Raw genomic sequence first — 14,102 nt, forward strand, 5'->3', positions numbered from 1 at the left:
AATGGAATCATAAGAACATTTTAGTTTCTTGTGTAACAGTGACAGGCAAGTGATTCGAAATGATTGAAATAAAATTCAGCTTGTCCTAAAACTCATTCTGTATTCAATGAGACATCAAGTGAAACAAAGAATAATAATAATGATGGCGTGTAAATACTGTGTTGTTAAATTAATTATATATAATTATGTTGCTTTAATGTAAATATTTTTTTAATTCTTTGTGTTTCATGTGCCTATGGTATATTTAATTTTATGTTATCCTCGTACATTGTTTTCTTCAGAATTGAATTGCTTTATTTATAATTTGACAATTATTCAGACTTCTATTCTAACGATGTTTTTATTATATTGGTTGGTAGTCTTGTGCATGTTTATAATGTAAGTCTTTCTGGGAATATTGTTAGCCCCCTAGTGCAAGATCGTCTATAGTTTACATTTAAAACATCGCGAGTGTTATTGAATTAGGATAGTCGCAACGCTAGCAGTCCTACTTAGATCGATAGGAAATTGTTAAGGTAGGAGGGCACTGGGTAGAGCGGGCGGGATGTGTTAGACGACCGGCGCGGCGGGCCGCACTACACGATGTGACGAATGGTGTGGGGCAGCGTGAACAACGTCGATATTACTTGTCAACTATTGTACATACGGCTGCCTTCTAATGCACAAACTTCATATGTCAACTACGGCTACTTTAGATAAGGAATTGACCGTGTAGACTAAAGCATAATGTATTATTTCTAAAATCGGCTAAAGTTATAACTTCAATTTAAATCATGCCCTTCTTTGATCGGAAAGTAATCAATATTCACCGCAATAAAAATATCATTTTATTTTCAATTTTAGTGATCAATAGGGCACTGACTATTATTTTAGTATTTGTAAAATATATCATAGTGCTCCTATTAGCGGTCTCTAATGTAAAAAATATACTAAATTGACATTTAAAATAACTATTTTATTTTAAATTGTATAGACGTTATTCACTAACTCGAACACTCGGGACCATAACAGGCTGGACAATGCAACACAGTTCCGCGCCCTGGTCGTCGCCGGGAGCGCACCAACGACTACTCTTACGAACTACTTAGCTCAAGCGGCTCAACTACTATAGTATTCGATGTCTTATACCCGCGATACAACATTGGCGAATGACAATAAATCAAACGAATATAAATAAGGTATGTACTTAAATAGACTTGGGGGTACCAACATTTCAAATGCATAAATCCTACCGTTACTTTGCAAACTCACTCTTTTAAAGCGACACGAGTAGCACGTAGAATCACGACAAAGAGTATTGTGATGTTTTAAGATTTTACCTAACTAATGAGTAACGTACAAATAGTCTGTAGAAGATATCCACAAACCAAAACGAGTAATTTGTATAGGATAAGAATATTTTTCTACCAATGAAAAGTACCATAGTTTGGAAATGTAGACTACTGACCAATTTGTTTGTGAAAGTAGTTTTGGGGAAGGGCACATCGGCTCAGTTGGCTCAGCGCGCAGGCGCTCCGCACCGGCTTACCGTAACGCTATAACGATATCTACATCTGGAACTATGATTACTGCAACTGATTATTTTTTATTTCCTCATAAAATTATTAGATAAGATTTGTTTTATATGTACTAAAGGTAAAAGAGTATAGCAATATTTCTATTCATTCCATTTATTTTAAGGGGGGCGAAAAGTCAGATAGATAAATATCAAATCAATACAGTACAAGTGATGGCCTTTTTAATATGACAACATTTAACAGTAATAGATGAAGATTAGTCAGTCCACCTACACATGCATATATTTACATACGAAATATATGGACTTATCGGATCGCTAGAAGGAAGCGCATGAAATGCCGTCACTTATTTACATCACGAAGCGAATAATTGTACACTAAAGTTATATTTTTTGCAGATTTACGCTAACATAGTGAATACCTCATGATGTCTCTTAAATAATCTGAAGACACGTCCATACACCACAAGCAGTTAAATATGTAAATTGAAAAGATGTAAATAAATAGATGCAGAAAATACATGACTAACATAGGTGCCTGGAATTTAAAATATATAAAGAATATTTTTTCTAAACACCCAAACAAAACGATAAATTTTGATATCGAATAGCTACATTAATAAATTTACGTATTTGTATGAGATACAATTAAAATTATTATAAGCAGCGGTTAGGAAAAATTAAGATTTTCATTCATAATCTATAACTGTAACTCTAGGTTTAAAAACTCCGGACAAGTGAGAATGGGCTTAATATTATATACGATTGTCGGTGATTTGTATGAAATTTGGTAATAATGTATGTAAAGATTAGCACCCATCACACATGAACCAGGAGAACCCGTCTTCCAGTTCGTAGCGATGGAGATTGAATTATCACTTGAGTTGAATGGGCTTCATATCCAGAGTTACTTCAAACAGTTACCTTTCCGTTCTTCATAATACTGAAATAATTGGCATCCAACCAAAGGTCATCGAAAATATATTCCTAACATATAAATAATGTATTTTGGTAAAGAAGATTTTAATGTTAAATGGGCTTTAAGAATATATGATTATGAATATTAATCGTGTATAAGCAGTGTTAGAATGTTAATTGTCTTGGTGTTTTGGAATGAATACACTGCATAAAATATTCTATTTGACTAAACCTACAAATTAATTCACAACTCCGTACTACAAAATGTTAAAGCGATTGATCTAGTTTATGCACTTATCTAAACTTTTGTTCATTTTGATCCGTGACCATTAACTGGTCCCTATTGGATAAATAATGTTATATCTATTGAATTTTGTAAAGTATTTCACTTGAAAGGTATGTCATGAATGATGCTTTTGAATTGGAATATATTATAACATTTTCTCAATGTAATCTAGACTAGGCATCATCTATTGCCACAGAGTAAATTTAAACTAGAGATGCAATTCATAGGGTCCAAATTTTCCATCCAAAATATCAGAAATATAAATTGGGATTGTAATTTAATGACGTCATCGTCAATAGACACGTTGCAGCAACTAATTTACTCTGTGGAAAAGACCTTTTATCACTGAGCATATTGCGTCCTGAAACATTGATGAGTACGGGAATCTTTGTTTCAAAGGGAAAACATAATTAGTTCTGCAGATTTTAATTATATGTTATGTCCGTTATTTATTTATTACTTACAGCGTGTTTTTGTATCACTATTATTTATAATCAAAGATTAAGGAGTTAACATGCGCGTGATAATATTTATTATATAGAGGATGACAGTTGCTAACACAACGAGGTCCTATATTCCCGTACAAGAATGATTTTATTTTTTGTATAAAATCTAACCTCTTGTCTTGGCCTGTCGTCTGCGAACAAAGGATGTTTCCTTCCGTTGTGGATATTTCTAAGGTTAAATACATTAGTGTAAAAAGCTAGTTATGTTTTTCTAAGAATACGCAAAGTGGTTTTAGGTGTTGGTCAATCGCAGAAAGGATCATTGCGAACGTGAGCTTTAGAAGCGCGCTGCGTGCAGCAGCGACGTCGGCAGTGAACGGTAGTGCCGGGTGCACCGCGTGCGCCGGCCACGGGTCCTCAGCTCGGCGCGTCACCAACATTTGACATTACCCCCTAATACCTACATAACTAGTCTGTTCGGGCAATCATCGTTTTTGCGAGTGGCTGTTAAGTCTGTGTTATTTAGTTCTTCAGATGTTAGATTAAGGCCTTTTGTGTTGCTGTGCATTTCTAAGCATTGTATGTATGTATGTTTATAATATTGTAAATAGCTAAAATACATTATATTTTTACGACTAGCATACGCAACCAAAGTTGTTATAAAGTGATGGTTGATTAAATAATAAATTTAAATAAAATAGGTCGTTATGTTTATTTTAGGAAAAGATACAAATAAACTGTACAGTTGTATATGGGTACATCCAATGTCTCGTTGAAGCCTTTTACACAACCGCCCTGATATTAGTAAAATCGAATTTATTATTTTTTTGGTATAAAAACGGTTAAATCTAAAAGGAATATAAATTATAAATAAATTAACAGAAATAAGTAGCGTATGAGTGTGGCTTAAGCTCGTTTTGTTCCTAGTGTCTACCTAGCTTGTTCCAGGACATATTTCTTCTCGGCATTTGTCAATTAATAAAAACTTGACGCATTTTGCTGTCTCCGAGATAAACTTCATTAAAAATATAATTTTATTCCTTGAAAAGATCAGGCATTATGAGTACATTACATTAATTTAAGTTGTATTTTTTGTACATTTTAGATTCGAAATATATTAATATCTAAAAGAAAATGATTGTTTAATTTTACCTCTACTCTCTACCTGCAAATGCTTAATAAAATGGTCAGTTATACTTTAAACGAACAAAATTATCTGTATACGCTTTTATGTCATACAATATAGTCATATTATAATGATAGGTATTTAGTAAACATTTATAACTTCTTAGCACTTGCATTAACATCTTACTTACAGTGCAGTAAAAGAGATTCATTTATAAACTTTTACACGGTACCTACAATTATTACAGTTCCTCTTCCAGGGGCCCATTTCTCGAAGCTACAAGTTACAATATTTTACAAGTGGTAAGTGAATGTCTAATATGACAAGTTGGAAAGAGACTTCCGCTTGTAACTTGTAACTTTCAGTTTTGAGAAATGGGGGGGGGCCCGTTTCTCGAAAGGTACAAGCCTTGTATTACAAGTGCGCGAACTGTCAAATCGTATGGGTTGTCATGGAAACACACTTGTAATACAAGGCTTGTACCTTTCGAGAAACGGGCCACAGGCCGTATCAATCACGTTTTTCCAAGAAAATCAATCAGCTATATTCTAACTAATACGCCTGGGAATGCTAAATGTGTATTTCAATATGATTTCTATTGGTAAATATGTATGGCTGATAAATCGTACTATGCCTGGGAATAAATAGCTGAATCTGTTAATTAAAGTAGGTATTTATAATTAGGAGGATACTGATTGTGATTTCTAAAATAATGGCAATTTGAGAATGTTCTATCTTAGATTCCACAATAATCATTTTCGAAATTTGCACTCCGTAAACTCTGAAACGATATTCATAACGAGTGAAAATATTTCACTCAATTTAAATTGTAGTGCTAATGATAGATATAATTAGCATAACCCTATAACAGTACATTACGCACAAGTTTGTGGCTACTAATTAGCTGTAGCTTGGAAGCTGAGCATCCGTGCTACCACTCATTTGTTTACGAGCTACCGCGGGGCGAGCAACTAATGGCCGAGGTCATGTGGCCTGATAATCAACGATCGATCCTGTTAGAACTATGTATACCGTCTGGGATAATGAGGTCCTAGAAGATTGGCCTCTCGCGGTATTCATTCTTGTAGGAAGTGTTGTGATATTAGCGGTCAGAACGAAGTTGTTGGAGGTCATGAAATGGTTTTGGCGATTCCGTTCAAGAGGGAAGTATGATGAGGTAAGTGTGACTTTTGATTCAACAATAAAATATATGTGCAATTGTGCAATCTGATAGTACCTTTGTTCTGGTTTGAATTTATTTTCAATTAATTAATTATACGTTAATTGTTGAGGGTACCACACACGGTTCCATTTTAGATAGTAGGTATGTATGTATGTACCTACACGTACCTTAGGGTAAGGTGGGGGAAGATTAAAGGGTGTGTCTTAAGGGGTAGCATGAAATATGTTCCGTATAACGAAGCGGTACCTTGCTGCTTTCTATCTATCTTGTCTTTCCAGCTTACCCTAGTTATTACTATCGTATTGTCGTTTGAGCGGTTTTTCGCAAGTCGACGTCCAGTCCAGTGCCTATTTTGCGTGACATCCTGTTGCCCTTTTACAACAATTTATGTGTCTAGTGCGGAGCTAAGGTGCTCTTTGTTTGTTTTCGCTGATTATTGATGAATTGTTGATAGGTACAAACGGTAATGTCTGGTAAATAACATGTCTGAGCTTAATAGCGCTATTTCAGCCTTTATTCGTTGCGCGTTGGTTTTCGTGTAATAATTTCCGCCCGTATTCAGACAAGACCTAAAATTGCCAACTAATTTTCTTCCTAACACTACAAGTTAAAGTCAATTTCGTTTATTAACTGTTTACCTACTTACAAATTATATTACGAAGGGAAGGTGTTTCTTATGTCCTAGATAGTCCTAGTTAATATTCTCAAATAAGAAAATAAAAAATAAATAAACGCAGAATATTCATTTCACAAATAAAATAAGTTAGGCGGGGTAAACAACCGCAGCAATGGTCAAATGGTGCAATTTTCATTGGCAAAAAATTAAACGCCTGTAGTTTAGGTAAAGACGATGTTCCGGATTGAACAATTTGATTTTTTTGTAGGGAAGAGAGGTTTAAGTATAGGTAAGTGCATTACAAGTGTACCTACACTACACACACCGCACCGTTTTTTTTAGTGAATAAGTGTAACACTCTTTGAGTTGCAGGCGTCCATTAGGTTACGGTGACCGCTTTCCATCAGGCGGACTGTATGCTTGTTTGCCACCGACGTAGTATAAAAAAGTGGGTAAGTACTTATGTAGGTACATACATAATATATCAATTTTCATCACAAGACTATTAAATTATGCTACTTCACAAGATAGCGTCAGCGGTAGCTAAGGTACCTATAGATAAAACATTGACTTCAAATTGTTTACTTAGGCATTTCTGAACTCCCTGATTGGTCTAATGAACGTATTCACCGTCGATAAGGTAAATTAATTGACGAGGTCAGTTGGAATTACACGTAAATTGGCCTAAATTTGTTGAATGAGCATCCCTGCTAGTATGAGTAATTGGGGGGATATTACAAACACACAACATTTTACCAGAAGATGTAACTTTCTAACTTAAGTCATTGCCAATAAACGTGACAAAAGGGTAGTCATAATGAGCAACTTCTAATACAGGTGAGCCACGAAATCGGGAGAAATTTTAAATTCGAAATATCGTTACAAGACTTGCCGAAATATATGTATTTGTTATACAAGGGGGCAAAGTTGTATTTTAACGCCGAGTGTGGAATTGAAAAAAGATCAAGTGAAAGGATAGTTCAAGAATAGAATCCTGAACTTAGCGAGTTTTTCAATACACGAGAAGTAAAATACATTTTCTCAAACATGCAATGAAATATTGTCTTTACGTTCCTTAAAATGGGCTGGGAAGTATCGCTTTTTGGGCGCAACAACTCGAGAGGACTGTAAAGGGATTTCATATTATTTTTTAGGCCTAGGCCTGCAAAGTAACTTTTTTTTTAATAAAATATTTTATATATTATCCTTTAGAGCATTTTTTTTTTATTTCATTGTATGTTTGAGAAAAGCACTATACATGCCTCGGCGTGAAAACGGATTCCCGGCCTCGTATCCCTATCCGGCCTCGCTCGCACGCTCGCTCGGCCGTATATACCCACTTGGCCGGAAATCCTCATTTTCCCGGCCTCTGATGTAATGTACTATTGCACCCGTGTGTAACACAAAACTTTTCCCCTCACTAATAGCGAGGAAACTACAACGCAAAAAAATGCGTTTATCACTGCTTCCAGTAGTTCCACAGTACCACGTACTTTTATCAATTTTAATTTTAATTTTACTATATTCAAGGTCAAATTACTTTACCCACTAGTGGATAAAATGCGTTTTTACCCGCTGGTATTAAAGGATAAAACACGTGTTTCCGAGCTAGTGAGGGGAAAATAACTAAACACAGTCAATCTTTTATCGTGATTTCGGGGTTGATCTCATGTCCTATACTTACAGTTATTACTTTATATTTTAGGTGACTAAATTAAAATTCTGTACCTACTTATTAAACTACAAGAATAAATTGATATAAATATCTGACTTATATTGACCGAGATATGGGATGGAGCCGATGGAGGAAGCGGGAGAGCGGAAAGCCGAAGAAAAGGTGGATGGACTGCGTGAGATATGATATGGAACGAATGCAAGCGACTGATGAGATGACGTCCGATAGAGATGTATGGAGGAAAAAGAGATGCTGCGCCGATCCCAAGTAATTGGGATAAGGGTAAGCGAATGATGATGATTGACCGGGATAACCTTTTAGATTTTTGTCGAGCTCCCGATATTTCGACGCAGTTGCATGCATCATGATCACGGAAAACACGCAACACAGCGTAATGCATGCCGCTGCGTCGAAATATCGGGAGCTTGACAAAAAGCAAAAATGTTATTAGGTATTCCGGTCAATATAAGTCTAATGAAAATAACCGTGTATTAATTTTGTATTAATTTTTCCAGTTAGGAACAACGTAATACCTTCTGTTCCCTCTAGAAACCTTTCCATTTTAACCTAAGATGTCAGCGCACGGTATTAATAAGAGTGACATGACTCCCAGGCAGGCAATCAAGCATGGTCGCGCGATAAATGATAAAACATCAGGCCATCCCTATCGCACTATTCGTAAGTGCGATAGGGACGGCCTGGCCCCGTAGCCGAATGGCATTTCTGCGGTGCCAGATGTCAGTCGAAAAGCCGCTATCTCTGTCGCTCTTGCGTATTGGCACGACCGAGCCAGCGTCCTTTCGATCGGCGTCTGGCGGCCTCTGGCGTCGCAGAAATGTCATTCGGCCAGCAGGGATGTTTTATAAATTTTTTCCCCACACCAACTGGTAAAGGCTTTCTTTGCTATTCGAAAACAGATAGCAAAATTGCATTTTATCCACAAGGGGGCAAAGTAATTTCATACAAATTTTAACTCGATGTCTTAATCTGGCTGCTAGATTTTACCTATAAATGATGATTTTGAATCATAAATATTGAATAAATTGATGGATTTGATTTAGTTGATGTTTTATAGTCAGTATTTTGTTTGAGTTAGTGTGGTGAAAAATTTTGTGTTTCACTCGGTGGCAAAGTTTGTTCAACCTTCGTGCCTTGATACCCTCGCAAGGCTCAAGATTCCACTTTTTGAACCACTCGCTACGCTCGCGGTTCAATATTGGAATCGTTCACTTGCTCAGGTATCAATATTGGCACGTGCGGTTAAACAACTACTTTGCCCCCTTGTAAAACAAATAACTATATCATTTATCGCGCGACCATGCTTGCACTAACAGATTATCATATTATGTAGGTAATATTGCACATTATGAAGATAGAGCCGCGTTCAAGATTATACCATTTTACGATAAGATGGAGGTCGAGGTTACTGACGATCAGGTTAAACGGCTCGATTCGAAACTAAGATACTTACGTCCGATATTAGCTCTATATATGATACTAGCCTTTTCCCTCACTAGCTCGGAAACACGTGTTTTGTCCTTTAATACCAGCGGGTAAAAACGCATTTTATCCACTAGTGAATAAAGTAATTTGACCTTGAATATAGTAATTTTTTCTGCTTTAAAATTGATAAAAGTGAGTGAATCTAATGATGACGATGTTTTACCACCTGTGGAACTACTGGAAGCAATGATAAACGCGTTTTTTGCGTTGTACTTTCCTCGCTATAGTGGGGGGAAAAGTTTTGTGTTACACTCGGGTGAAAATGTATTTTACTTCAGGTGTGTTAAAAAACCCGCAAGTTTAGGATTCTATTATTCTATTCTCGAACCACTTGCTTCGCTCGTGGTTCAACTATAGAATCCTTTCACTTACTCGTTGTTCAATTCCACACTCGGCGTTAAAATACCACTTTGCACCCTTGTATAACAAATAACTATTGCCCGCGGCTTCGCTGGCGTTAGAAAGAGACAAAAAGTAGGCTATGTCACTCTTCATCCCTTCAATTATCTCCACTTAAAAAATCAAGTCAATTCGTCGCTCCGTTCTGCCGTGAAAGACGGACAAACAAACAGACATACACACTTTCCCATTTATAATATAAATTTGAAAAAGTTTTTCTGTTCTCGACTTTAAAAGTCGGTATCTTGTCGATGTCCCGCCCTGAGACACTCAGGGAAGAGGAGCATCGGCGTCCCCAATATATGTATACATAGTGTTCCCTAGTAGGTACCTGAGATAAAATAGTGGTTGTATGGATTTTTCAAGTAAAATGTTGCCAAGACGAAAGCATAAGGCACTGTTAAAAGTTATCTGGGTGCCTAACCAAGATGCAAATCGCTAACGCTCCATGGCGAACTATAGTCAACTGTCTTTTCCCCTCACTAGCTCGGAAACACGTGTTTTGTCCTTTAATACCAGCGGGTAAAAACGCATTTTATACACTAGTGGGTAAAGTAATTTGACCTTGAATAAAGTCAAAATAACTTAAAATTGATAAAAGTAGGTGAATCTAGTAATAAAGATGATTTACCACCTGTGGAACTACTGGAAGCAGTGATAAACACATTTTTTGCGTTGTAGTTTCCTTGCTATAGTGAGGGGAAAAGTTTTGTGTTACACTCGGGTGCAAATGTATTTTACTTCTCGTGTGTTAAAAAACTAGCAAGTTCAGGATTCTATTCTCGAACCACTCGCTCCGCTCGTGGTTCAACTATAAAATGCTTTCACTTGCTCGTTTTTCAATTCCACACTCGGCGTTAAAATACAACTTTGCCCCCTTGTATAACAAATAACTATTGTCGCACTAATACAGAATAGTGATTGAGAGAGTTGCATACAACAGTTCGCAATGGAGAGTGAGATTGGCCACGCCGTCTACGGGCACTGGCGGGCAATTATGGTCGCGCGATAAATGATAAAACATCAGGCCGTCCCTATCGCACTATTTGTAAGAGCGATAGGGACGGCCCGATGTTTTATCATTTATCGCGCGACCATGATTGCCTTGCTGATCTCATGTAGAGCTACGCGCTACGCGCACACACAAGCCAATATCACAGACTGTGTCCCTTGTCAAAGTATAAGAGTACATAGTAAGCATTGCCGTTTCGCTACCTTCATGGGCAAAAAATGTATAAGATAACTTTGCAACTCTTTTATAAAATATTCCTTGTAGTAACGCTCGCGTTACTAGCCTAGTTTGTGAAGTTAGGGCTTGTAGAGTTAGAAGCGTGGCCCTACATGATCTGATAACTTTTAGTTTCTCGGCGACATTTTACATGAATATGATTTAAGATTTTTGATGAGTGTTAGTGTCCAGGCTTCTCAGCAAACATACCAAGCTACGGATATATAAAACCGTCATACGGCCTATCCTTATGTATGGCTGTGAGGCCTGGTCACTAACACTGAAAGAAGAAAGTCAGCTCCTGGTAGCGGAGAGAAAGATTTTTCGCAAGATCCTGGGACCTATTCAGAGAGACGATGGCACCTGGAGGGTCCGGAAAAATGCTGAGATCGAGGAGTTAGTGGCCGAACCCAATATCATCGGCGAAACGAAAGCCCACAGACTTCGCTGGTTAGGTCACTTACTCAGAATGGGAGACGATCGGGCTGTCAAGAGAGCGTTCTTGGGTCGACCGGCTGGTGGCCGCCCGGCGGGTCGACCCAGGTACCGCTGGGAGGACAGTGTGGTGGAGGATCTGCGTCGGCTTCAAGTCAGTGACTGGCAAGAGGCTGCGCAGGATCGGGACAGGTGGCGATCTCTCGTTTCGGAGGCCAAGATTCACTTTGGATCACTGAGCCACAATAGTTAGTTTAGTTATGATTTAATGGGATTTCATACTACATTAAGCATTAGGTATAAATGTTTTCTGTAAAAATTTCAAACTACGTATACCTAACTGTGCAACATTTGAATGGGTTGACCGCATATCAGTCATAATCACAACTTACAACAATATGGTTCCATTGTATCCCGACAAGTGGCGCGCGCCCGAAAGCCGAGCCCGGGGCGTCGGGAAGGTTTGGGTTCGCGCTAAGTCCCGATTCCCGAGCCTACCTACCTAGTCCCGAGGTAGCCGGCCGGCCGCACGCACGCATGCGTGCATCCGATCCTGTTGCACGCGTACCCTTAGACTCACGCAATATACCGTATAACTGATTACGTAATATTTACAAATAAAGCTTTTGACTTAACATGTTGGTGCATAAAATGTATGAATTTTGCCGTCACTGTGTTCTTACGAGGATTTTAACGGCGCGCTAAAGTGTAAAACAAATTGGAAATAAAACTTCGAGGAGGTCAGAATAAAGCGCGAAGTTGATAGGAATGCCCTGGAATTGCCCGTGGTCGCAGGAGCGGCAGCGGCCGCCGCCGGCTGCTAGCCCGCTTTTACACTATGAGGTTTGTTTTTATTTATAGTTGGCAATTATTTTGCTTTATTTACTTTACCTACCGTTTGACAAGTGATATGAAGTAATGTCTATTACAAAAGTTATAGTAGATTATTATATTAGGTAGTCCAGAGCAAAATATTGATTCAACTTGGCCCACAACTAAAAAATTAAAAATACAATGGTACCAAAATGTACAACACTAATACTGTATAATGTAAGTACCTAAGTAATTGTTCAAATTTCACGTTCGTCAGTCTTTCTTTAATCCTTCATTCCCACAAAAGCAGGTGTTTGTATTTTTTAGGCGCAAATTGGCGTAGAGTTTTAAATCCGCTACGTTTAGTCAGCGGTCACGTAACTCTACTGTTTAGTTTACCTACCGACTTTTGATCTTGCGTATTAGGTACTTATTTATATTCAAGCCAAGGGTATTGAAAATATTGAGATACATAGGTCACTATGTTAATTTGTAGGTATACAGGTACTGATGTTACTAAGTGAATATTCGTAAAACAGTTATCTACTTATACCTACGATTATTTGATTTTTAATAATAATATAATATTGGGGGACACCTTACACAAATCAACCTAGCCCCAAACTAAGCAAACTAAGATTAAGGAACTAACAATTTTTTCACCTGACAACTTTTTCAACAAAAATCAAATAAATAATGGTTAACTGCAGCTATAAGAACGTAATGTTTTCCTTCCTTTTCAGCACTGAAACCTGCAACCCAAGAAAAAAATGTTGAACATATAACATTTTAACCGTTCCTTTCCTTAATACATGACATGACATGACACAAATTTTCGGTCCTATACACGGCTCTTATCTCAACAACATGTAACAGCGTCTTCTATAACTGTATCGCTCATCCGAAGTGTCCTACGATTCGAATCGAAAGCTTGAGCTCCGAGAGCTCCGAGATAAAGCAAGTAGCCGACGCAATCCTCCAGATTTGTTTAATGGATTTAAAGTGCTGTATGCATGTTAATGTCATATCCATAAAAGCCATATCGTACAGAATAGAGCGCACGACTCCGTATAACATAAAAACATAAGCATACCTCTGAGATAAAGAATTTCATGTTAAACCGTTGCGACATTGATTTAAAAGAGGACTGTCACTAAAACCTTTGGTTTTATTCACTGGTTGACAATGGATCTTTATTTATGAGGGTCCGGCGCGTGACGGAAGTGGCACGGATTGAAATGGGCAGCTTTTGCCAATTAGCCTCTTACCTGTAGTTTCCGTTGTCACCGTTGGGTGCCATCAATCAGTTGATAAGCAAAAAGCACTGTTTCAAACTCATTTGTGCAAAATAAACTTATCTTTTCCTCTTTTGTAGTTTCACCGTTGCTGTTTGTAAGTATGTATATATTCTGGCTTACTAATTGCACACACCTACCTGACTTCTGAGTACGAAAGTTCGAAGACTGAATAAACTTGGACTCGTTTTCTCTTAAAATCCTTACGGGATCTAATACATTCGATTCATTTAATAATACAGTCGATGTAGCTCCTCGAGATAAAAAACGAATCCTTGTTATTGATATTTTAAATAACAAAGGAGGTACTGAAAAACTTGTAAGATAACTTACGTTATCATCATTTCTTGTACCCTTTGTTAACTGTGTACCTACATAGTTTAGTGGTCCTATAACTCGGCTATTTTGTAAAAAGTCTGCAATAAATATAATTCCCATTTTTGTCAAAAACGGAGACTTTTGCGAACGTTTTGTGAAATAGAGCTAGAGTTACGTTTTTACAATGCTCTTACAAATAAAAATGGATAAAACCACATGCTACAAGAGTTTTCTTTTATCGAGAGCTGGATTATTCTAATCTGAATACACCTCAATCTTCTCAAAGAACAAAGTATCTACCCCTGCGAAATGGAGTGCAGCAGTTAAGTTAACAAGGCAAAGTTG

General features: G+C 37.4%; 1 protein-coding gene across 3 annotated transcripts in view; it reads left to right on the top strand.

Annotated features, from left to right (window-relative positions):
* The first annotated feature begins 5,301 nt into the window (after positions 1 to 5,301).
* The window catches only part of LOC125227284 (tensin-1), a 155,436-nt gene continuing 146,635 nt past the window's right edge, over positions 5,302 to 14,102 (top strand). For 2 of the 3 annotated variants that reach the window (XM_048131547.1, XM_048131550.1), the window contains exon 1: positions 5,302 to 5,469. In XM_048131547.1, coding sequence (XP_047987504.1) covers positions 5,317 to 5,469 — 153 coding nt within the window. In that variant the 5' untranslated portion in view covers positions 5,302 to 5,316. Of the gene's footprint in view, positions 5,470 to 12,084; positions 12,175 to 14,102 lie in introns of those variants that run through there. The other variant, XM_048131549.1, reaches the window with a different exon arrangement.

This window comes from Leguminivora glycinivorella, chromosome 6 (assembly GCF_023078275.1).
Source record: "Leguminivora glycinivorella isolate SPB_JAAS2020 chromosome 6, LegGlyc_1.1, whole genome shotgun sequence".
In the NCBI taxonomy this organism is placed as follows: domain Eukaryota; kingdom Metazoa; phylum Arthropoda; class Insecta; order Lepidoptera; family Tortricidae; genus Leguminivora; species Leguminivora glycinivorella.